Source organism: Nannospalax galili, unplaced genomic scaffold, assembly GCF_000622305.1.
Source record: "Nannospalax galili isolate Female #2095 unplaced genomic scaffold, S.galili_v1.0 scaffold269, whole genome shotgun sequence".
Lineage (NCBI taxonomy): Eukaryota > Metazoa > Chordata > Mammalia > Rodentia > Spalacidae > Nannospalax > Nannospalax galili.
Genome location: NW_008359530.1, coordinates 1,136,098 through 1,160,884, shown reverse-complemented (window position 1 = coordinate 1,160,884; position 24,787 = coordinate 1,136,098). Strand labels below are relative to the sequence as shown.

The 24,787-nt window shown below is 40.4% G+C and overlaps 1 protein-coding gene across 1 annotated transcript in view; it reads left to right on the top strand.

Moving 5' to 3' along the window:
• Nucleotides 1–24,787, top strand: part of Gmcl1 (germ cell-less 1, spermatogenesis associated) — a 59,223-nt gene that overhangs the window by 21,818 nt on the left and 12,618 nt on the right. The window contains 5 exon segments of the mRNA XM_029558743.1: nucleotides 5,308–5,489; nucleotides 11,929–11,998; nucleotides 15,517–15,592; nucleotides 18,176–18,321; nucleotides 22,465–22,552. Coding sequence (XP_029414603.1) covers nucleotides 5,308–5,489; nucleotides 11,929–11,998; nucleotides 15,517–15,592; nucleotides 18,176–18,321; nucleotides 22,465–22,552 — 562 coding nt within the window.

Genomic DNA, 24,787 nt, shown 5'->3' with positions numbered 1-24,787 from the left:
GTTCAATCTTCAGTAATGTCCCCGCAAAGTATTCCTTAATTTGTTCTTATGACTACATATTTGTCTATAATATGGGATTTTTAAATAAATTTATTTATTTATTTTTACTTTATGTGTATTAAGTGTATGCCTGTAGGTGCGTAAGTGCACCCATATCATGCAAGCCCATGGAGGACAGAAGAGGGCATTGGATCCTCTGGAACTGGAGTTATGGATGGTCAGAATCATGTGGGTATTGTAATTCAAACCCGGGTCTTCTGCAAGAACTGCCAGTGTTCTTAATCGCTGAGCCATCTCTTCAGTCTTTAATGAAATTTCTTAAAAGCAGGCCTTGGCTTTTATTTACAGACTTAGTTTTAGAGCTGGAAATCACCTTAGCAGTTTACTAATTTAGCCTCTTGTTAACAACAGATAGCTATTGCTAGGTGAGGAAGCACTTGCAGTGGCTGGGAATGTTCATGTCACTGCCCCTTGAACTATAGCAGGCTCTGATACCCAGAACTACCGCCTTTCCCCATTTTGTCAGCAGTAGATTTTAGAATTACTCTTGTTTGTTTAGCTATGTTGGATTTCCCACGTCAGCCATGTCTTTCGAACAACAATTCTGAATGAGGCCTGTGGATGACATCTGTGTGGCACAGATGGAAAGTAATGTAAAAATAGTGTACATACACACGTGTGCTGCATGCAGTATGTGAGGAGCTCATACATATCTTCCTTCAGATACGTAGTGGAGATAGATTAAGATTACTTAACGATCAGTTGTGTTTGGTTTCAGGTTTGGGGGAGGTGTTGTTTGAGTTTGGTTTCCTAAGAAACCAAGCTGACTTGGAATTCTAGGTAGTTCTGCCTCAGTTTCTCAGGTGGGGTTATAGATGTCAGCCACTGCACCTGGCAGAATGAACTGTTGAGAGGTTTCTCTGTATAGAAGCGAGTAGGCAGTATGTTTATTTCTTTCTTTGCCAAAACAAAAGTCTTGAGAACTAAGCATGAGTTCAGGCCAGCCTGGTCTCTGTAATAAGTTCCAGGCAAGCCTGGGTTACATTGTGAGACCCTGTATCAAGAAACCAAATAATTTTGAACAAACTTTTAATTGCCCTTGAGTAAAGAAGTTGATAAATCATAGCCTTTAATTCACAATTCTCTTACTTCACTGTTATTTTGGTCCATTCATGGCCACCTTTGTTATTTATTTTTAAAATATGGAACCTCTGAGCTGACCTTCCCTTCACAGCCTCATGTACTCTCCTGAGCCCTTGCCTTCCTTTACCTCCCACCCATGGATTGAATTCTGCATTTTTTAAAGGTTTATTTTTATTTTATGTGTGTGAGTGTTCTTCCTGCATGTCTGTTGGCACCACATATGTGTCTGCACCACATGTGTGCAGTATCTATGGAGGCCACAGAGGGTATTGGATCCCCTGGCACTGGAATTATAGGTGGTTGTTAGCTTCCATGTGGATGCTGAGAACTGAACCCACATCTACAAGACCAATCAGTGCTCGTAACTGCTGAGCCATCTTTCTAGCCCCTTATTACTTTTTGCTTTAAGCAAAAATAATATCAGATTGTGCATGTATACCTTTTTTGTTTTCTTTACTTTTGTTTTTTAGACAGGTTATTGGTCTGTCATCCAGGCTGGCCTCCAACTGGCAACAGTCCATCTGCCTCACCCTTCTATGTTACTGGAATACAGAGCGAGCCACTATGTTCTCGCGTGCATATGTGTCTTAGTGTACATAGTAATGACTGAAAACTAGTCCTGGTTTGTAGCGTTTTTCATGGTACAGTTTTGCTCAGTGTGGCTGATTTCAAGCTACCAAAGTGGCACCCCAGAGTACAAAGGGAAAAGGCCCTATGGGGCCCCTGAGGCTGCCACCATACCGTGCACCATTGGGTTTCACTTCCTTGATAATGAACGAGATTAAATGACTCTTAGGATTACTGGTCACATCTCCTCTTTGGAATGTATGTTCGAGTTTCTTTTCCTCATTTTATCATCACATTAGCCTTTCAGCTTCTTTGCTTATTTGTGATTACCAGCCTTTGTCACAGATGCTTTGCCCTTATCATTTGTCCTAGTTTCCCTCCAGTTGCTGTGACAAAATACCTAACATAAACAATCTAGGGGAGAAAGGGTTTATTTTATCTCACAGTTCCAGGTTACAGTTCATCATAGCAAGGAAGTCATAGGCAGCAGGAACTAATACAGCTGGTCACATCACATCTAGTAAAGAGCAGAGAGAATAGACACATGCATGCTTGTCAGTACTCAGCTGACTGTCTCTGTTTTTGTAATCCAAAATCCAAACTCCGGGAATGGTAATGCCTACTCTTGACCTAGGTGTTCCCATATCAATCACCATAATCAAGACAGTTCCCCACAGGCATGCCATCAGGTCAACCTAATCTAGATAGTCTCTCATTGAGACTCTACAGGTGATTCTAGATAGAATCAAATTGTCAATGAAAACTAACCATCATATAATCTGATTTGTGATTTATCCTTTTATCTTAATGATGCCTTTTGGTAACTAGAAGTTCTTTTAAAATTCAGTGCTCTCTGTGTCTTGTTTTTAAAAAATGTTATAGAATTATTTTATATAAGCCAAGAATGGTATATGGTGCACAGCTATAATCCCAGCACTTGAACAGTGGAGGCAAAAGGATCAAGAGTTCAGCCTCTGCTACATAGCGAGTTCATGGTCATCCTGGTTTGCTTGAGACCTTGTCTCAAGAAACAAACATTTATTTTATATAACTAGCTCAGTGCTGGATAAATTTTCTGTTAAGCTCTTGAATTGGAAATATGTAAAAGGCCATACAAGTAAAATCTGATGTGATCTCATTTAGAAAAGAAACTGGGGCTGGAGAGATGGTTAAGAACACTGACTGCTCTTACAGAGGACCCAAGTTCGAATGCCAGCACTCACATGGCAGCTAACAACCATCCGTAACTCCAGTTACAAGGGATTCCAATTCCACCTTCTGACCTCCGCAGACATTTCACAACATGGGTGACACACATGCAGGCAATACACTCATATACGTAAAATAAAATATTTTTTAAAAAAGAACAGAATACTATTTATAATTGTTTGACTTTGTTATAGCAATTAAAGTATTAGCAGAATTATGAAGAGGGAATTTAAATAAATAAAATAAACAGGGAGATAACAAATCTGAATAAGGAGGGTGAGGACATTTAAAAAGGGGCTAAGGGTGTAGCTTAATTGATAGAGCTCTTACCCAGAGTGCAGGAAGCCCTGAGTTTCATCTCCAGCATTCCATAAGCCAGTCCTGGTGGTGAACACCTAATCCTAGATCCCTAATCAGAGAAGGGGAAGCAAGGAGAATCAGAAGTTCCAAGTCATCCTCAGCTACATAAGAAAATTGAAGCCAGCTTGGCATATGAAAGACACTGTCTCAAAAAAAAAGAAGTGAAAAAGGCTCAATGAAAACTGTGGGCTGGGTGTTGATATGCCCCTCTGTGGTGGTCTACAAGTGGGTCCACTGCAGCAGCAGTAAGTAGAAGCCATGGCCACTCTACCTCCCACCCTGCAGTCTTGCCCTGACTCCCTGTAACAGTTAATTGCTTAAGATGCCTTTACTCAAAATCAAATTGTACATCTAAGCCCTTGTTTTGTTATGAAGATTTTATAGGTTCATTCTAAACAGTTTTGAAATTGCAGAATTAATGTACATTTAGAAAATAGAAAAAGTTAAGCCTGGTGTGGTGGTACACGCCTTTAATCCCAGCAGCACTTGGGGAGGCAGAGGCAGGAGGATCTCTCTGAGTTCCAGGCCAGCTGGGGCTTTAGGTAGACCCTGTCTCAAAAAGATGAAGGAAAAAAAAAAAAAAGAAAATAGAACAATTTACTGTAATCTCCTGACATATTATATATCAGTATATCTCTTAAGTTTTTTAAATTTGACTTTTCATATACATATGGATTAGGATAAAAGAAACAGTAGAAACTTAGAAAACTACGCAGTTATACCTGTGACTGCAGCTAACTCTAATAATGAAGTTAGTATAAACATGCTCACCAGCAAGAAATTTTAAAACATGAATTTTGAATTCCACAAAAGTAAATGGCTCAACCTGTTTACCCACCCTAAAGAAAAGGCTGTGAGGGAAAATGATTAGATGGCTGTGAGTTAGTTTAGAGTTAGATTTCTGCAACTTGCTCATGTAATGGACTGCATGTGGGACACAATTGCACATTCAGTTTACCACATGAGCTAGAACTGTTAGAGTAAGGAAGGCAAAAGGTGCAAACTTAGTCACGTGCCTCCTGTCTGTGCATAAGCAAAGGTAAGTATTAACTTTCCAGTGAGTGAACTACTTTATTTGCTGTCCTTGGTTCTTGCCAATATAGCATAGGAATACAAAAGAATGTATGAGATAGACATTTGAGAGCTGGGTGTGGTGGCATAGGCCTCCAATCCCAGCAGTCTGGAGACTGAGGCAGGAGGACCCAGAGCTCCCTGGGCTACATAGTAAAATCCTGTCTCAAGAAAAAAAAGTGAAAATTGTTTTCATTAGTTGTGTTTTTGCAATTTTCAGGAAAGTATTTTAGTGGAGAACACCTGTCTAGTTGGGTTTGAGATGCAGAATCTGTGTAATGGCACCTCTCATCTCTCCTTAATAGCAATAGGCTGAACATATCCCAGTAGGTATGCCTTGTTTAATAAGAAACATACTAAAGCTTATGCACAAGTTCCTGTTGATAACAGTAACCTAGGTGTTTCCTTCCCATTCACAAGAGTACTTTGGAATGCAAGTAAGTAATGTTTAGAAATACTAAATTTTCCCTAAGAGAAAAAAATTATATACTTTATAAGTTTGAATTTATTTTAGTAATTAATAATGCTCATGGGTTGCAAATCTACAGTAATATTTTATTTGGTATTTTAGTAGAGAATATGTTAACTAATGTTTACCACTGGTATAAGTAGGAAAACTGGAGAGCTGTCCCTGTCCTGGTCATCATGTAGGACTCTCACGTGAACTGTTTGGCCTCCAGGTTCTCTGGCATGTTGGCCTTGGGAATGGATTCTCCAGAGACAGTGTCACCCTAATTACTTTTCAATAACACCTCACCTACCTTGATAAACTATAAGGCCAACTGCCCAGAATAGCTGTGTTCCCAGCCCAAGGGTCTGATTAGGACCAAAATCAATTTGGGAGATTTTTCAGTTTCTCTGTTTCCCTCATAAAATTATTGAAATCCTTGAAAGTAGCTTATTTGCATTCTAACAGACTCTATGTGTCCTTGTCCATAAAAACATTTATGAATAAAGCAGCACATTTAACAAGAATGTCTAATTAAAACTTTCTTTAATAGATTTTGAAGGGACGACCTTTCTTGAAACTGAACAAGGAAAACCATTTGTGTCTGTATTCAGACATTTAAGGCTGCAGTATATTATTAGTGATCTGGCTTCTGCAAGGATTATTGAGCAAGATTCTCTAGTACCTTCAGGTAAGAAAGCATGAGAGTTTGTGATTTAAGTCATGTTTTTCTGATTATAACATTTCATATATATCATAGAGAAGACTAATGAAGAAACCAGGAAGTCACCCTTAGTCCACAAAGGTACATATCTTTATGCCCAAGGGAATCAGCATATAAATAACTGTGCTTTCCCTTGTCATGTTTCATTAAAATACTCTCACAGTATTTAAATGGCTAGGTAGCATTTTGTAGTATACTTTTCTGTACTGGTGATCAAACCCAAGGCCTTGTGCGCCTCTTAGGCTAGTGCTCTATAAGTAAACTTGTGTCCTCAGCCCTAGCCTCACGCTCTTAATGCCCCTGCTCCAGCCTCTTGAGTGCTGTCATTGCAAGAACATACCCAAGCCTAGCACTGGTGTGCCACAGGTTGGTTGACCAATACACTGTTTTGGAAGAGTCTTAAAAATGACTTGATGTGTTTTCTTGTTTTTCTTACACTCAATTTTTTTAAAAAAATATTTCTATTGAAATTTTGAGAATTACATACAATGTATTTTATCATATTCAGACTCCCTCCCCCATTTCTAGTCGCCATCTCCCCTTATTGCCCCCCACCCAATTTTATGTGTTTTCTTATATATATACTTTTATTTTTAAAGGCCTATCTAATTTGTGTCTCCAAATGCCCACTGAAGCCTGGTCAACCTTCCCAGCATCATACCCTTAGAGAAAATTGGCTCTCCCTCTCCCAGCAGCTGTCAATTATGAATAGTTCTGAGCTCGGACTGGGGCTTCTTCCCCACTTCCACAGCTCTGTGCAGTGAATTTGTCTGGCTTAAACTTTTGCATGCTCTTACCATTGTTGTGAGTTCATATGAGTAACTGCCCAGCTGTCTAGAAAACAGTATCTTTGTGGTCATCCCCTACCTCTGGCTTATAGAATCTTTCCAGTCCTCTTCCACAATGATTCTGGAAATTTGGGAAGCAGGGGTTTGATATAGGTGTCCTATTCAGGGCTAAACAATCTTCAGTCGCTTATTCTCTGCATATTTATTAGTTGTGTATCTCTGTGTTAATCACTATTAGTTGCACAGGCAGGGCAGCTTCTCTGGTGAAAGTTCAGAGATGCATTAGTATATGAGTATAACAGTAAGTTACTAGGAGTCATTTAAACAATGTGTCTCTTTAGCAGAATAGTAGGCTCTCCCTTATGGCAGTGACTGTCTAACCACAGGTTTCTAGGCCTGATAACAGTGTCAGGTATGGGCTCTGAGCTCTAACTTGTGAAGCGGACCTTAAATCCAACCAAAAAATGGTTGGTTATTTATATAGCATTCATGCTACCAGTGGGCATATTTTGCCAGGCCAGTTGTTCATGTAGCTCACAGGATTCAAACCTGGGTAAGGTTTTTCTTCAGTAGCATGCATAGCACCTTCTATCAGTATGAAAGCTAGCCAGTAGAGGTCAGTACCAGCTTGATTTCTCTTTGTGTTTGGGCCTACAACTTGTGCATGTAGTGTCTTTAACAATAGGGTCTTACCGTCAAGTTCTGGTGGATGGGTAACCAAGAGCGGGGGGCCATGGCTACAATTGTTTGAGGATTTATAAGACCTCTGGTCAACAGCTTCAGAAGAGGGAATCTGTGGGACTGGAGAGATGGCTCAGTGGTTAGGGGCACTGGTTGCTCTTGCAGAGTACTGGGGTTCAATTACTAGCACCCACATGGCAGCTAACAACCATCTATAACCCCAGTTCCAGGAGAATCTAATGCCTTATTCTGACCCCCATGGGCATTGCACAACACAGGTGCATTTACATACTTACAAGCAATACACTTATACATATTAAAAAAAGAGTGAGTGCATGCCTGGCGTTGGGTTTTTTATTTGCCAGCCTTTGGTACTTGGTAGGAGCAATATACCCCTATTATTTATTTTATAGGGTAACTGCATTTAATCTTTTCATATTGTGTATGTATGTACTTTAAGAAGCTTTTATTGTGGTGGTTCCCATCTGACTCTTTCTGAGACAGGGTCTCCCTATAGCCCCAGCTGGCCTGTAACTTGCTATGTAGACCCAGCTGGCCTCAAACTCAGATTTGCCTGCCTCTGCCTCCCAAGTGCTAGCATTAAAGGCACATACCACCACGCCCGGCTCCATCTGACTTTTTCAAAAGGACTTTAGTGCTATTTATGCCTCCCCATAGTCCCTCCTTGCCCTGCCCTCCCATCCCCAACCCCATTTAACCCTTTCTACTCCATTTTTCCCTTTTGTATCACTGCTTTCTGTCTCCCTTCCCAGGAATCCTCCGACCCCCCCATGGCTCATTACCAGTTTCCTGAACTCTTTGGATTTTCCAATTGAAAACATACATATCTAAGGGTTCAAAGTTATCATCCATTTACCAGAGAGAAATGTTTTTCTGGGTCTGGGTTACCCCACTCAGGATGATTGTTTCCAGTTTCGTCCATTTATCTGCAGATTTCATAATTTTGTTTTTCTTAATGACTGAATAAGATTGTATCATGTGTCATTTTTTCATTATCTGTTCACTGGTTGATGAATGGGTTGTTTCCATTTCCTAGGTCTTGTGAATAGAGCAGCAGTGAACATGGATGAGCAGGTATCTCTGTAGTAGGATATAGAGTCCTTTGGGAATATGCCCAAGTGATCAACCTCATATGGGTGCTGGGAGTTATACTCGGTCCTCTGCAAAAACAGTATGCACTCTTAACCACGGAGTCATCTCTCCAGCCCCACAGTGCCTGACTTTTATGCATTCAATAGTAATAACTCCTTAATGAACTGGCCCTTAACATCATTATAAGATAATATGGGATGAAATGAAATCTCAACCTGGTTTTAATTTGCATTTCCCTGATGGCTAAAAATGTTGAACTTTAAAAAACAATATTGCTCAGCCATTTGCATTTCATCTTTTGAGAACTCTGTTTAATTCTTGCCTCAATTTTTAATTGGGTTGTTTGATGTTTAGTTTTTTATATATTCTAGATATTAACCCTCAATCTAAATATTCTAGATATATACCCTGGAGGTATAACTGGTAAAGATTTTTTTCCCATTCTGTAGGCTGCCTCTTCACTTGAATGATAATGTCCTTTGCTCTACAAAAGCTTTCTAGTTTCATGAGGTCCTGTTTGTCAGTTATTGGATTTAATGCTTATACTGTAGGAATCCTGTTCAGAAAGTCCTTTCCTGTACCTATAAATTGAAGTGTATTCCCTACTTTCTCCTCTATCAGATTCAGGGTATCAGGTCTTATGTTGAAGTTCTTGATCCATTTGGAGTTGAGTTTTGTGTATGTTGAGAGATAGGAATTGAATTTTCATTTTTCTACATGTAACTATCCAGTTTGACCAGCAGCATTTGTCAAACATGCTGTCTTTTCTCTGATGTGTATTTTTGGCCCCTTTGTCAAAAAAAGTGGCTGCAAGTACATGGACTTAAATCTGGGGCCTCAGTTCTGTTCTATTGATCAGTGTGTCTGTTTTTATGGGAGTACTGTGCTGTTTTTATTACTATATAGCTCTGTGGCATAATTTGAGATTGGTGATGGTGATGCTGCCAGCAGGTCTTTTATTGTTCAGGATGGTTGTGGCTATCCTGCGTTTTTTTGTGTTTTCATACGAAATTTGAGGGTTTTTTTTCAATTTCTGTGGCGAATTATGTTGGAATTTTAATGGGTATTGTGTTGTATCTGTAGAATGCTGTTGGTATGGTGGCCATTTTCACAGGTTTTTGTTTGTTTTAGTTTTGGGGGCGATTTTTGTTGGTATTTTTTTGCGTGGGGGGGGCGGGGGACAGGGTCTCCCTGTAGTCACAGCTGGCCTTGAACTCACTTTGTATACCAGGCTGACCTCAATCTCCCAGAGATCCACCTGCCTCCCCTCCCTAGCATTGGGATTAAATTAGGCAACACCTAGCCTAAATTGTTATTACAGGCCCAGCATGGTGGTGCATGCCTTTAATCCTAGCAGGAGGTAGAGGCAGGCTTGCCTCTGTGAGTTCAAAGCCAGCCTGGTCTACATAGTGAGTTCCAGGTCAGCTGAGGCTACAGGGAGACCCTGTCTCAAAAAAAAAAAAAAAAAAAAAGAAAAAGAAAAAACTTTTTTATTAAATAGGTATATTAGTTACTTTTTTGTTGCTGTGGTAGAAACACTGACCAAATCAATATATAGAAGGAAGAGTTTATTTGAGCTTATGGTGAAGGAATTACAGTCCTTCATGGCAGGGAGGCATGGCAGCAGAGGTGGCTAGAGGAGGAGCAGAAGCTAAGCTCTACATCTTCCAGCAGGCACAGGAAATGAGAGCAACTGGAGATCCAGCAAGGCTTAAGAACTCTCTAAGCCCACCCCCAGTGACGTGCTTCCTTCAGGATAGCCACACCTTCTACAACCTCCCAAAATAGCACTACCATCTGGGGACAAAATGTCCAAATACTTGGAGCCTATGGGAGACATTTTCATTCAAACCACCCCTGTTCAACAGGTCTTTCACTTCCTTGGTTAGAGTTATTCTAAGATATTTTATGGTTTTTGAGACTATCATGGATGGGCTTGTTTCCTGTTTTCTCGGTGTGTTTTTTTGGTGTATAAGAAGACTTCTTATTCTAAATTCTTAAATGTTTGGAATCAAATATATCTATTCATTGTAATTTAAATCTTTTGAAACAACTACTAATTCTTTTTTGAAGTTAAATCTGTATGACAGATTGCCTTTAGTAGTCTATGTGCACATTAGGGCACTTGCCCAGCATGCTTAAGAACACTAGGTTATATATGCAGCACTGTAAAAAAAAAAAATCTTAGTAACATACAAGCATATAAGAAACGGCAGTGCAACCACTCCTTAGTTTTGTGTGTGCAAATACCAGGCAGAGGTATAATCTTAGATGCCACAGCCCATTACATCTGTTATTCCAGTCAGGCTTCCTCTAAGGCTCTTCAGAAATGAGTTTTAGAGTTTGTAAAACTGTCTGCCGAAGTACTTTAGGGGTGTCTGGATGCAGGCGAACAAGCTCTGTGACTCTGGAGGGCATGATGATACAAGCATCTAGAGTCTGAAGTATTTTATTTGGTATAAAATCAAAAAGAATTCAGACTTATGGGTAGATTTCAGGGTTTTTTTTTAATGATATAAGAAGACTTTAACAATTTTATTATATCTTATAAACATATTTTTTCTGTATGTTCAAAGAAAAGTTGCAGTTTTATAAAAACAGAATATAGTTAAAATTAAATGTGGCACTTTTTGCAAAGAGGCAAAAAGTGCCACGTAGCTCATGTTGTACACATAGATTATTGTATGCTCTCAGTAGTAAAGTGTGCCACGTGAGAAGTAAACTAAGGGCCAGGGGATAGCTTGGGGCAGAGCTCTTGTTTATCTTTCAAAGAACTCAAATGTCCATCCCCAGCAGAGGGAGGAAGTGACAGACAGACCTCAAAATCTTAGGCACAATTGAGTTCCATTATTTCATGAACTTAGATTGATCTCAGCTCATCTCACTCAATGTCTTACTCCATATTCTCTCTCACACGTCCTCCACTTTCATCATGTCTTATCCCCATGCCTCCCAAACCTTTGTTATTTTCTCTGGAATCAGGATCAACAAATCTCAAAATCTCCTCTCTTCACTCATTTAGTTCTCCTGGAAGTTGCTCTTTTCTCTTTGTAGAGGACCTCACCTCTCACACTGCAGTGATCTCAGGCCCAGCATTTGCCAGTACTGCTTACTATCTGACCCTGTTTCTTTTTTCTCCTGACCTCTAATTTCTCTTCCACATTGTAGAACTCAGATGCATGATTTACCCTCTGCTCTCCCCAAGCAGTCACATAGTTCGCATATGTTAAAAATCCATCCAATACCTCTCTCAATATACAGCATCGGCTAACCTACAACCCACTATGTATACCAGACTGGCCTTGAACTCACAGAGATCTGGCTACCTCTGACTCCCAAGTGCTGGAATTAGAGGCATGTGTTACCACAGTTGACTTAGATAATTTAATAAATGAAAAATCTATTATTAGGTTTGGCAGTAGAACTTTTAGAAAAACTGAAAACACTCTTTGCAATGATATTCACAAATGAAAAATTAATGTGCGCTGTAAGAAAGCGTAAATGCAAGCTTATGCTTTTTTCTTTTCTTTTGTGGCTAGGGGTTGTTCCTAAGTAGCCCTGGCTGGCCTCGTACTCCAGGTCGTCCTGCCTCTACCTACTGCCCTACCTCGTTTGAGTCCAAGCACAAGCTTTTGACCAAGGGATTTATCTAAGTCCTCTAATCTGAGGCAAAGCTTGATGTTCTTCACCATGTTAAAGAGCTGTAAGCCACGTTGTTACAGCGTATTTGTAAAATATAAGCTACCTGCTTCTTAAATTGATGTTTTAAACATAAATTTAAAAATAACAGTTCTTTTAACTACTTGTTAATGTTTCTCCTTTAGAATGGCTGTCTTCAGTGTATAAACAGCAATGGCTTGCTATGCTGCGGGCAGAACAAGACAGTGAAGTGGGGTAAGTATGTTACATCATGTTACTGCTTTTGGACTGTTAGGGATTGAACCCTAGCATGTGCTAAGCTAAATACCAGAGTCCCTAGTCCAAAATAAATAAAAATTTTGCTATGAATTTTTATTATTTTTTTAGTGGAGCTACTTAGAAACATTTATTAGAAGTCAACAGTTGTCTTTTTCATCATAGGGCAAGATTGTAAATATTGGATACATTAATAGCTAATTCAGTGGTATATGTACAGTATAATCAACAAAATACAAACATTGAATTGTGAAGATTCCTAACGATGTAACCTGAAATGAAATTAGAATAATCACGGTTACCTAGCAAAAGTGAAGTAGAGAAGAGGATTGAAGGGAAAGGAAAGCTGAAAAATCTTAGGTGATTTTGAGAAAGCTTGTGAGCACGAAGTGTTGAGTGCAGGAGCGTTCTTCAAGGCACCTTCAAGCAATAAAGCACCAGTTGCTTGCTTTCCCTGATGAGTTCTCTTTAAGGTTTATGTCAGAAGAACTGCTGTCGGTGCTGCCTGCAACACACCTGTGCTTCCAGCTCCTGATGGACGGCATTTTACACAAGCAGACTGCTTTTACCTCACATCATGATTGCTAGGAATTTTTAAATCATTCATTAACATACTGACATATTATTTGGAATAATTCTTCTAGAAAGCATGCTTTTTATATTTATGTGTAGATAAAGCTAACTTTCCTATTGTGGCATATTGTCCAATTATGGTTGATAAATAGGTTTTGAAGGTCTTTGAACAAAATGAGTTAAAGTTGTCTGATTCTAGTTGCCCTCCCTAAAGCATGTGAATATTTATGCATTTTCTTCATTGTGAAGGAAAGACAGTCATTTTCATTGTTTTTATGCTTTGTAGTTCAGAATTTCTTTCACATGTGCTAGCCCCTGGAGATAGACAGGGAGAGAGAGACACTGCCTTTTTTCTCCGGGTATACAGACAAGACCTAAAAAGTGATTTTTGCCCCCATCTCTTTTTAACCCATTTTCAAGCACCAAACAATTCATAAAAATAATAGCCTAATTATAAGTTTCTGTCCAAACAGTATGTATATGAAAATGGTCCATAAATTTGGATACTCACAGGTGATTGTTACTGGGGGTTTTAATTTTTGTTTTGTTTATAATTTCATCTTTTACCAAATACATTCAAGTATATATAGAATTCTTACTAGCATTAATACAATTAAATTGTTGATGTAGAAAAATAAAATGCCAAAAAATTGAGTCAATGATTTAGTGGGAGTCAGACCTGATGCATTTGTACTTCATAAAGCAGTTTACAGTCACACCACATTGCTTGTGTTCTCAGCTTGGACTTTTGGACTTTCTAAGATTTAACTTAATTTTATTTATGTTTACATAAATATCTATGTGAGGGTGTGGGAATGTGTATGCACGGGAGCATGCACCACATATGTGTGCATGACTGCAGAGACCAGAAGAGGGCATTGGATCCCCCAGAGCTGGAGTTAGAGATGATTGTAATCTGCCTGACATGGGTGCTAAGAACTGAATTCAGGTCCTCTGCAAGAGCAGGAAGCACTTTTAACCTCTGAGACATCTCTCCAGATGCTCTTTCTTGAGTTTCTTTCAACTTTATCTTTCTTACCTAAGAGGTAGCTATAGTATATATCTGGTTTTCTTGAACTCAGTGGTGATGATACTGGCTGTGGGCACAGCTCAGTTATAGAGTGGTGCTTACCTATCATGTGTGAGGCCCTAAGTTTAATTGTTAGCACTGCAATAAAAAGGAAAAGGAAAGTATGTGACTATGCTCTGTAATTGTGCCGCCTTGTCTCATTGGCATCTATCCACTGCAGGGCTGCCAAAGTGAATACACTAGATTTTTGTAGTCATATAATCTAGTAAAGCCTCCTTCCAAGGTCCTTGTCCAGACTAGGATTGTCTTTCTTTTATTTTGGTCTTTTTGAAACAGGGTCTCCCTATAGCCCCAACTGGCCTGGAACTCACTATGTAGAACAGGCTGGTCTTGAACTCACAGAGATCAACCCACCTCTGCCTCCTGAGTGCTGAGATTAGCCACCACACCCAGCTAGGATTGTCTTTTTAAAACAGAAATGTAGTCTGTCACTTCTGTTTAAACATGCCTCCTGAATCTGATTAGCTGAGGTTGCTCCTCAGAAAGATTACTGAGGTCAGAGGATGAAAACATTTGGCTCATAGTACTGTTTTCTCTTCTTTCATATACTTTCAATTTTAATAGTAAAAAGTTTAACAGTTAGAGAGCACATGTCTGAGAATGCGGGAGAAGCTTATAGCGTGGCCTGTGGAAACCTTCAGCCTGCCCCACATGCCTTTGCTTTCTTCTCAAGCATTTTATGCTCCAGCTGACTAAATTCTTTATCTGTTCAACATTCATTAAATAAAAAAGAAATAATGGAGCCAGGCATGATGGCTCACACCTTTAATCCCAGCACTCTGGAGGCAGAGGCAGGTGGATTTCTGTGTTGAAGGCAGCCTGGTCTACATAATGAGTTCCAAGCCAACTGGGGCTACAGGGAGACCCTGTCTCAAAAAACCCAACCCTCTTACCAAAAAAGAATGTTGATTTTGTGCCTATTCCTTCCCCCTTCAAAGAAAGCACGTTCCGTCTAGCCCAGCAAGCACTCAGGTGAAAAATAACCTTTGCTCTGTGATCCTCCCTCCCTTCTGTCTTCCGATGTGTCTCTTGTGACACCTCTTCCACATGGTTACATTTATTCTGTCTAGTTTTCTGTTAGCTAAGCACTCAGATGTTAAGGATCCCCAGCTTCATAGCTGATTTTAAGGAAATAACTGAAGAGTAATAAATTATACAGCATTTTCCTATGAGGTAATTGATCTTGTAGCATTGTACTCTATGAAAAATGGTTTGTACTTGAAATAAGTGCTATGAAGGAGTAGGCAGTGAGCCACTGTGGTGGTCCATGCCTGTGATTCCAGCCTTCTAGAGGCTAAAGCAGGAGGGATCATAAGTTAGAAGACAGCTTAGGTTACACAGCAAGATCTTGTCTCCAAAACCATACGAGTGCAGAGAAGGTAACACTGTTATATCCCAGATAAATGGGCTTTTATTTCTTTTACTAAGTAGTTAAGACCTTTTAAGTATTATATGCTCCTGGTATACAGAATTTCTCATAGATATTTTTCTCTCTTCCCTGGTTTGGCTAAGCTTCGTAAGAATTAATCTAATAGGGCAAAAAGTGCATCTGAGGATTTTGAGTCTTCACAAAAGTAATGAACTTAATTTAATGAGCATATTTTCTCCTTTTCCTTTTCTTTTTCTTTGTCAGTGCTCAGTTTGAATCTAGGGTCTGGTGCCTGTTAGGCAAGCCCTCAATCACTGAGCTATACCTAGAGCCCAATACATTATTTTTATCTATACCCAAAAAAATTCTTTTTAAAGCTAATAGCAAATTTTTCTGTTGTAAACTCAGTTCTTTTTCAATTACTAGTTGCCTGTTTTCTATGAAAGCTCATGTCTTATGTTCTAGGCCGCAAGAAATCAATAAAGAAGAGCTGGAGGGAAATAGCATGAGGTGTGGCAGAAAGCTCGCCAAAGATGGTGAAGTGAGTATGCTTGTTCCTTGATGTTCTCAACTGAGAAAATTTATTTCATTGCACCATTTTCTCTGCTTTCATGGGTTTGCTCCTTTTTTTTTTTTTTTTTTTGTAATTGAAAAAAGTGGACTGGCGAGATGGCTCATCATATGAAGGCAGTAGCTGCCAAACTAGATGACCTAAGTTCAGTTCCATACTCTCACGGTAGAAGGAGAACTGATTCCTGCAAGTTGTCCTGTGACCTCCACACACTTACCTTGGAACATACCCCTCAAAATAGTTAAAAATAAAAGTTATGTTGGCGCATGCCTTTAATCCCAGCACTCGGGAGGCAGAGTCAGGCAGATCTCTGTGAGTTCAAGGCCAGCCTGGTCTACATAGTGAGTTCCAGGACAGTTGGGGCTACAGGAAGACCCTGTCTCAAAAAGACAAAAAAAAGTTAAAAAGTAACAACAGGGCTGGGCATGGTAGTACATGCCTTTAATCCTAGAACTCAGGAGGCAGAGGCAGAGGCAGGCAGGCTCTCTCTGAGTTCAAGGCCAGCCTGGTCTACATAGCAAGTTCCAGGCCAGCTGTGGCTATAGGGAAACTGTCTCAAAAAAAAAGAAAAAAAAAAAAACCCAAAAAAGTAACAACAAATATCCTCCTGATTAGGAACTCCTGATTGTGTAGTACATTTTACATAGCAATCATGAGCTGTTACATAGTTTTAATGTAGTTCTGACAGTTACCCTAAGTCAAAGTCATCTTTGGGATGCTTCCCACACCAAGGATTGCCTTTGTTCTTTCCTGAGGAGTATGCATCTGTGTGAGTGAAAGAAGGAAAGTTCCCTTGCTGTCTCCAGAGAATCCGGCTTTTATATTGTTCTAAAAATCTGATTATGGGCCATTAAATTGATTTTACAGCCTACCTGTCATTTTCATCTTCAAATTTCAGCCTAATTTAGATACTCATCTGGTTCTTTTGCTTCCAAATTTTCTTTCATTTTTGTTTATTTTTATTTTAGGTGTATGAGTGTGTTGCCTGCATGTATTTAAGTATGCCTGTGTTGTATAATGCCTGTGGAGACCAGAAGATGGTGTCGGATCCCCTCGAACTGGAGTTAGCTAGATAGTTGTTAGCTGCCGCGTGGGTGCTGGGAACTGAACCTGGGTCCTCTGCAAGAGCAGCCAGTGTTCTTAAGCACTGAGCCATCTCTCCAACCCCTGTTTTCACTTTTTCTGAAGTTATTTTATGCTTGCCTTCAGGGTTGTGCTAAGCGTTGAGTATGAAGGAAGAGTGGTTGTCTTCTCCATTGCTTATCTTGTTGCTTCATCCCTTATTGAACCACAGCTCCTTCAATGCAGATGCTTTGAGTGCATCACCTGCTACTTGTACTGTTATCACCCCTGGGGCTCACTGTCTCAGCACTGCTCTGGTTTGAAGGCTTGATGGTTCCAATGTCCATTTACTGACCCTCCCTCCCCAGTGATTTTGTATTCCTCCCTACCCAGGCATTCATTCCACTGATGACAGCTACCTTCACAATTTCCATTTTAAGTGTCCCATTTATAGCTTTCACTTCTCTTCATCTTTCTAGCTCTCTACTCTATACCTTGAATGATTTTTTAACTCCATTGGTGTGTATGATATGATTTCCTAAAGTCTTCCATTAGTCTCCCACACTCTTCTTTACCAGGGACTAGACCTTTTTGTTCCCTGACTGCCTCTGGGAACCCATCTCCAGTTTCTGTCCTGTTTACTCCTGCACTAGCCATAGAGCCCTTCTTGCTGTCCCTCTGATAGAACAGGCATGCTTTCACCTGCAGAACTTTGGACTTGTTATATTCCCTCCCAATCAGCTCCCCAGTCTGCTCTTTGACCCAGCCTCCTTCCAAAGGCTCCCTGGGCCCCTCTGTACATTGATCACCAGCTGTGAGCCTCCTCTCTCCTGTTACTCTCTTGACCTTCTTTTCCTTCTCTTCTTCTTCTATTCATATGTATTCATCCTCTCTCCCACCACATAAACATATTCACAGAGTAGCATATAAATTCATCTAGGGTGGAAATTTATTTACTGCTATATCTCCACTTCCTGGAACTGTTTCTGTCATACAATATATGCTCAGCACGTATCAGTTAAATATTGAGTTACTGTTGTAATTCAGGTTGTTGTCAATGAAACGCTGGAATCCTGACTTTACCTATTCCTACCACACTGCCTTACCTCACTCTCTGGAACTATTAGCTGCAGAGATGGTATCTAAGGTAGCCTATGTGTGTCTGGTGTTCAGTTAAGGCATTTTAGAGTGCTCTTAAAGCCAAGTGACCTCCACTGGACGCTTGGTACCCAAGCTGTCCCTGCTCATAACTTCAGTGGGAGACCTGGTTTCCTTGGATGGGACTGCAGTGCAAAGGAGGTACAGGATACAGCCAAGTCTGTAGTACAGGGCTGATGTTTTGAGCAGCGCCTTCCAGGAGAGGCACTGACTGAAAGTGATTTCCTTTTCAGACACTTGGAGTGAGGGAGTGGGAAAAAAACTTTTAACTTTTTATCTCTGACTTGCTAATGTGATAAATTGAAATGAATCTCTTTTTTTTTATCTCTAAAGTACTGCTGGCGGTGGACAGGTTTTAACTTCGGCTTTGACCTCCTTGTGACGTATACCAATCGGTACATCATTTTCAAACGCAATACACTGAATCAGCCGTATAGTGGATCTGTCAGTTTACAGCCTCGAAGGAGCATAGCATTTAGGTAGGATGGCACCCCCACTCCTCATGCCAGAGGAAGGGTAAAAAATGAAATAAGACCTTGATCACCAACAAGATCTAGGACTTGGGTAGGATACAGTGTATGGGAAGGTCCCAGAAGTAAGAAGACTATTCCTGTGAATGTGTTTTAATAGGATCAAGGGGTCTAGAATATTAGAATGAACAGCTGGGATGGGGTAATGGAGGGCTGATTGTGTCCCGGAAGCATTCATCCTGCTGCATTCGTAGCTAGTAAAATGTCTCAGCTAACATATAACAGGAAAGCACCTAGGTTACATCCAGTTCTTCCTAAAAGTCAGCTGGTGTTCTCTTCCTGGAAACAGTGCTGTGAGCTGACATATGAAAGTAGCTGAATGATGCCATTTGCAAAATTAACTCAAAGGTGACAGGGGTGGTGGGGCATGCCTTTAATCCCATCACTTGGGAGGCCAAGGCAGGTAGATCTCTGTGAGTTTGAGGCCACCCTGGTCTGCATAGCGAGTTCCAGGCCATTCAAGGCTACATCGTGAAACCCTGTCTAAAAAAGTTCAAACTCAAAGGAATTTGATTAAGACCCAAAACTGTAGCAAGCTTGAAGATGGCAGGGCAAAGGCTTTATCACATTTGATTTGGTGCTGACTTCTTTGACATGATGGCAGATGCACAAATATTGAGGGGGATTTCATCAGAATTGAAACTGTATGCATCAGAGGACACAGGACTGGAGAAAACACTTGCAAATAAACCAGCTCTCTGATAAGAGTTAGCATTTGAAGTACATAGAGGGCCAAAAATCTACAATAGAATAGAAAACAGCCAGTGGGGGATATAGTTCTAGCTGTTCGAGACTAGTTACACAGTCCCATCTCAAAACAAAGAAAGTTGTGTGTGTGTGTGTGTGTTCTGGATTAAAAATAACAAAGGCAGTGGTGAAACAGTTATGGAACATGCACAAAACTTTGGGTTTAGTCCCTCATACCCAGCAAATCACAAAACACCAAAAGCTTGCATAAAATTTCTCAAAAGGACTAGGGGAGATGGCTCAGCAAAGTGCTTGCCACATATGCATGAGGACTCCCCAGCATTGTCATAAGGGCTGGGCACAGTGGTGTATATCTATAATGTCAGTGCTGGGGAGGCAAGACACAAAGATCATTAGGGCTTGCTGGCCAGCCTGCATAGCCAAATGTGTGAGCTCCAGGTTTCGTGAGGGACCTTGTCTGAAAAAGTAAGGTAGAAGGATGGAGAGATGGCTCAGCAGTTAAGATCACTGGCTGCTCTTGCAAAGGATCAGGGTTCGCTTCCCGGAACCCACATGGCATCTAACAAACATCCATAACTCTAGTTCCAGGGGATCTGATACCTTCTGATCACCATAGGTATTGCTCAACACAAGTACACTTACATGCAGGCAAAACACTCATACACAAAATAATTTTTATAAATATTATTTTTATGTGTATGAGTATTGTGCCTGCATGTAGGTAAGTGCACCCATGTTTTGCAATGCCTGCAAAGGAGAGAAGAAGCTGTCAGATCCCCTGGAACTGGAGTTATGGACAGTTGTTAGCTGCCATGTGGGTGTTAGGATTCAAACCCAGGTCTTCTGCAAGAACAATCAGTGTTCTTAATCACTGAGCCATCACTCCAGCCCCACATAAAATAATTGTTAAGAAATTAAAAATAAAGTGAGCCGGGCGTGGTGGCACATGCCTTTAACCCAGGGCAGCTGGGGTTATAGAAAGACCCTGTCTCAAAAAGACCAGAAAAAAAAAAAAATTACAAAAGAAACTCCCACATGAACATTTGAAAATTGCCCTGTTCTTTTTCCTTGTTCCTTGTCTAGAACTTGTAATGCTAATTATTTTTGCCTTTACTTCTCCTTCACATCTCCTATTCATGATTCAAGGGCTTTCTTTTCCCCTTAGAGACAAGTTATGCAATTTGGGAGTCTTTTAGATAGACCCACTGAAGGGGTACTCCAGTTGCCTCACCCTGCGTCCCTGTTCAGCATGGAAAAAGCCAGAGTGGTCTGCGTCCAGATTTCCTATTGGCAATTTGGGTAACCCCTTCAGAGGATGGTGTGATAACAGTAAGGAGGTAGGAATTGGCTAGGCAGTTAGGGTAAAAAGACCGCAAAGAAATGTAGCCAGTTTCCTGGCTAAGAGTCAAAATGTCCTTGGGCCTCTTAGAAACACACTCTGTTCCAAAGGCAAAAAATTGTCAAAAGTATTTGGGAGCTCGTATCTAACCCTTAAAATATTTTAGGGTTACCTTTTCAGAGGGGGGAATGTTGGAGGGGAGGGAGTGGGCATGGATTTGATCAAAACATCTTATATGCATATATGAAATTCTCAATAAAGTTTTTGTAAAAGTTAAAAAAAAAATTTTTTTTTAAATTAATGGTAGAGAAAGATAATCAGTGTTGGCCTCAAGCCTCTACTTGCACACAAACACATGAAAAAATTCTTCAGAGAAGAACAAAAAGATGGAGATATCTCATCTTTTACATATCTCACTGGAGATATGTAAAGCAAAATCACAGTAAGATGCTGTTCCACACCGTTTATCCAAAACAGTAACAAGGATGGGCATCCTATAGGATGATGTGCTGGATAGCTTTAGTGTCAACTTGACACACGTGGGTCGAGGGCACCTCAATTGGGTAATTGCCTCCATTGGACTGACCTGTGGCCATGTCTGTGGGTCATCCTCTTGATTGTTGAGTGATGTGGGAGGGCCCAGCCCACTAGGTGGTCCCACCCCTGGGCAGGTGAACCTATATTGTATAAGAAAGAAGTCTGAGCATGGGTCAGGGGAGCAAGCCAGTAAGCAGCTCCATGGCCTGAGCTCCAGCTCATGCCTCCAGGTTCCTGCCCTGAATTTCTACCTTGGGCTCCCTAATGAACTGTGATCCAGGAGATGTAAGCCAAATAAATTCTTTCCTCCACAAGTTGGAATTGGTCATAGTATTTTGCCACAGCAATGGAGAAACAAACTAGAACAGATGATTACCCTGGTCCCCTTCTGGCAATCAAGTATAAAATGGTACAGCCACCGTACAAATCGAAACTATTTGCATAAATGAAATAAGTACTGTGTGACCCAACAAATCCTTTCTGGGTATTCCCCAATAGAGTTGAAAGCAAAGACTTAGATATTTATACTCTTGGGTGGCATTTGCTCATGGTAGCCAAAGGGAGGAAGCAACTTATTGTGCATCTTGATACATGAATGGACACACACAATGTGGTAACATAACACACAATGAAATAAGTAATCACCCTTAAAAAGGAAGGAAATTCCAACAAAGACCCTGTGAAGTAAAGTGTGTCACAAAAGGACAGTGATTGTGTTTCCACTCATGCCTATAGTAGAGAAGTTTATAGAGGCAAAGTAAACCTGTGCTTGCCAGTCCTGAGGGAAGGAAAGTACTAATTAATGGGAGAGTTTCAGCTGGGGAAGATGAGAATGCCCTGGAGATGGGTGGTGATGGTAATGAAAACGGTAAACTTTATGCTGTGTGTATCTTGCCACAATAAAAATCATTTAGAAATTATTTTTATAAAATAGTTAGAAATCTGAATGGAGCTGGTTTACATTTTGAAAAGACTAGGGGCCAGTGAGATGGCTCAGTGGATGAAGGCACTTGTCACCAAGCTTGACTACCTGAGTTCGATCCCCAGAATCCACAAGTAGGAAAGAACCAATTCTTGAAAGTTGTCATCTTCACACATCTGACTGTGTAGCACATGTGTGCTGACATACATAACACATGCATACACACAAATTAAAATGTGGGGAAATTTTTTTAAAAGACTAAAATCTTTCATAAAAGACTAACCTTATGTGGTAGCACACTCCTGTAATCGTAGCATTCAGGATGTAGAGGCAGGAGGATCACGGGTTCAAGGCCAGTCTAAGCCAGTCAGTGAGACTTGTTTCTAAAAACCAAGGGTTGGGGATGTACCTTGGTGGTAGTATGTTTGCCTGGCATATGCAAAGCCCTGGGCTCTGGATTCAACCCACAGCACTACAGAAATAAGTAGAAGGTTTACAGAGAATACAGAAGAAAAATAAATATTAGAGTGAGGGAGTCTTGGATTAATCTATGGTTGAAAATCATGCTTATTTTTTTTAATTCTAGATTACGCTTGGCTTCTTTCGATAGTAGTGGAAAGCTAATATGCAATAGAACTACTGGCTACCAGATACTTATACTTGAAAAAGATCAGGTATGTTTATTCCTATTCTGTTGTGTTTTGAATCTTCTTTTAAAGTTCTTAAGTAGAAGTGAGATTAAAAGGACATTTTGATATGAAGATTTGTTGAACTTTTTTCAAAGAACTCACCTAATTCCACTACTGTTTGTTATGTCCATATTCAAAAAACCTGAAATATGAAATGCTCTAAAATCTAAAGCTTTTTGAGTGCTACAGGGGAAAGTCTCCAACACTAAACAAAATTGTTAGAAATATTCTATATATTGGGGATGGAGAGATGGCTCAACAGCTTAAGAGCACTTGTTGCTCTTGCAGATGATAAGGGTTCAGTTCCTAGCACCCATGTGGTAGTTCACAACCATCCATAGCTCTAGTTCTGGGGGGATCCATGCCTTTTTCTGGCCTCTGCCTGCATTACACACATGTCATGCCCTTATGTGTAGGCAAAACACACATAAAATAAAAATATTGTATAAAATTACCCTGAGTCTATTTGTGTAATATATAGATTAAATACAAATGAATTTATTTAGACTTAAGATGTTATAAAATCTGTAAAAATATAAAATCTGAAACACTTCTGTCTCAAAGCATAGCTGAGACCTCAAAAACAAAAAGCTGATTTTATTTGAAGGACAGGAAAGAGAGGGTAGTAAGGAAATAATTACCTTGAATATCTGAAGTCTGTGAAGCGGTGCTGGGGATGTGACTCAGTTGTTAAAGTGCTTATTGCAGAAAGGTAAAGACTGGAGTCTAGATCCCCAGAACTCATGTAAATACCTAAATGCTGGGTGGGTATATTGGGCCATCTGTAATTCTAGCCTGGGAAGATGGAAGCAGGGGATCCCCAGAGCAAACTTGACTAGCCAGACTAGATATATCCGTGAGTTCTGGGTTTGATTGGGAGACCTTGGCTGAGTGAATAAGGTGGAAGATTTATGATCATGAATCCCAGTATCAGCCTCGGGCCTCCACATGTGCAATGTGCACCCCCACACACGTGCCCACATGCATGAAAACTGCCTACACACTTGAAAATGGAAAAGGTGGGAAGGGGAGAGCTGTGAAGTTTAAGTGCTTAATCTCTCATGTACAATGTATGTTTGCACACTGACAGCAAGCATCTTGAAGACACCTAGTGACCCCAGAGCTCCCACATAGGAAGAGCACATTTTCCCTAGCACAGTAGATTTCTAGGTATCAGACATCCTTAATGTTCTCCACACTGTCTCTAAAACCATTTGTTGCTTCATCTATCCAAATGCATGTGGAAGTTTCAAAATGTTAGAATGAGAAAGTAAACTTTTCAGAAGGTAAAATTAGAGTGTTAAAATATTGAGGAAGTTTATATCTCCGTTAAAAAGCTCACCATCAATTGCAAAAGGCATTCTGTTTTGGTGAAGGACTCAGAGCCCAGGTTCTTGGCAGGTAAGATGGCAGTTTCCTCCGACTGAGGCGACCAGCATTGTGGGAGTGTGTAGAAGTGATGGCTGTGCCATCCTGTGCTTTGTATGAAGGAAAACTCCTCAACACCATTTGCAGATGGCTCTTCATCAGCAGCTGGAGATGTGTAGAAGGGCTGGGAGTGCACTGTGACAGTGTACTTGGTTTTGCATAATTTGAGACCCTGGATCCCATCACAGCACCACAGGGAAAAAGAAAAAGAATCAGACATGGTAGGTAGCATATGAGAACGTCCATTTCAAGGCAGATTTGGAATGAGAATATTTTATTCCTATCTTCCTGCATTAGAATTCTTTTTGGTCTTTCTGAAACTGAATGGATAATGTCCATCTTTATTCTTCCTGGAAGAATAATAAACAAAATAATAATAATAAAAAAACCTTTTGTCATGGCTCAAAGCAGCAATAAAAGCTAAAAGGAACCAGAATACGGTAATACAGCCCTTTCATTCAGCAGATGTTCATTTGTATGCCTGCTGGATGCTGGTTCTATGCCTGTGGTGGAAGAAATAGACCTGAGTTTGTGTTAGTGTAGCCTACTACAGCAAGCACTGTGGTATGAGCTCAGCACTGTGTGGTTGTTGGCAAAGCCCCCAACCCATACTGCAGGGTTGAAGGTGGTATGATGACTGACAGCTCAGGGAAAATTTGTTCTGGGAAAGTATATGCATACTAAACCAAACCTCAGATGAGTGAGATGGGGTGAGGGAAACTGCAAGGAAATGGAGAGTTCAGTAAAGATAGAGCCAGGCAGGGCTGAAGGTGCAGGATGAAGGATTTTAGT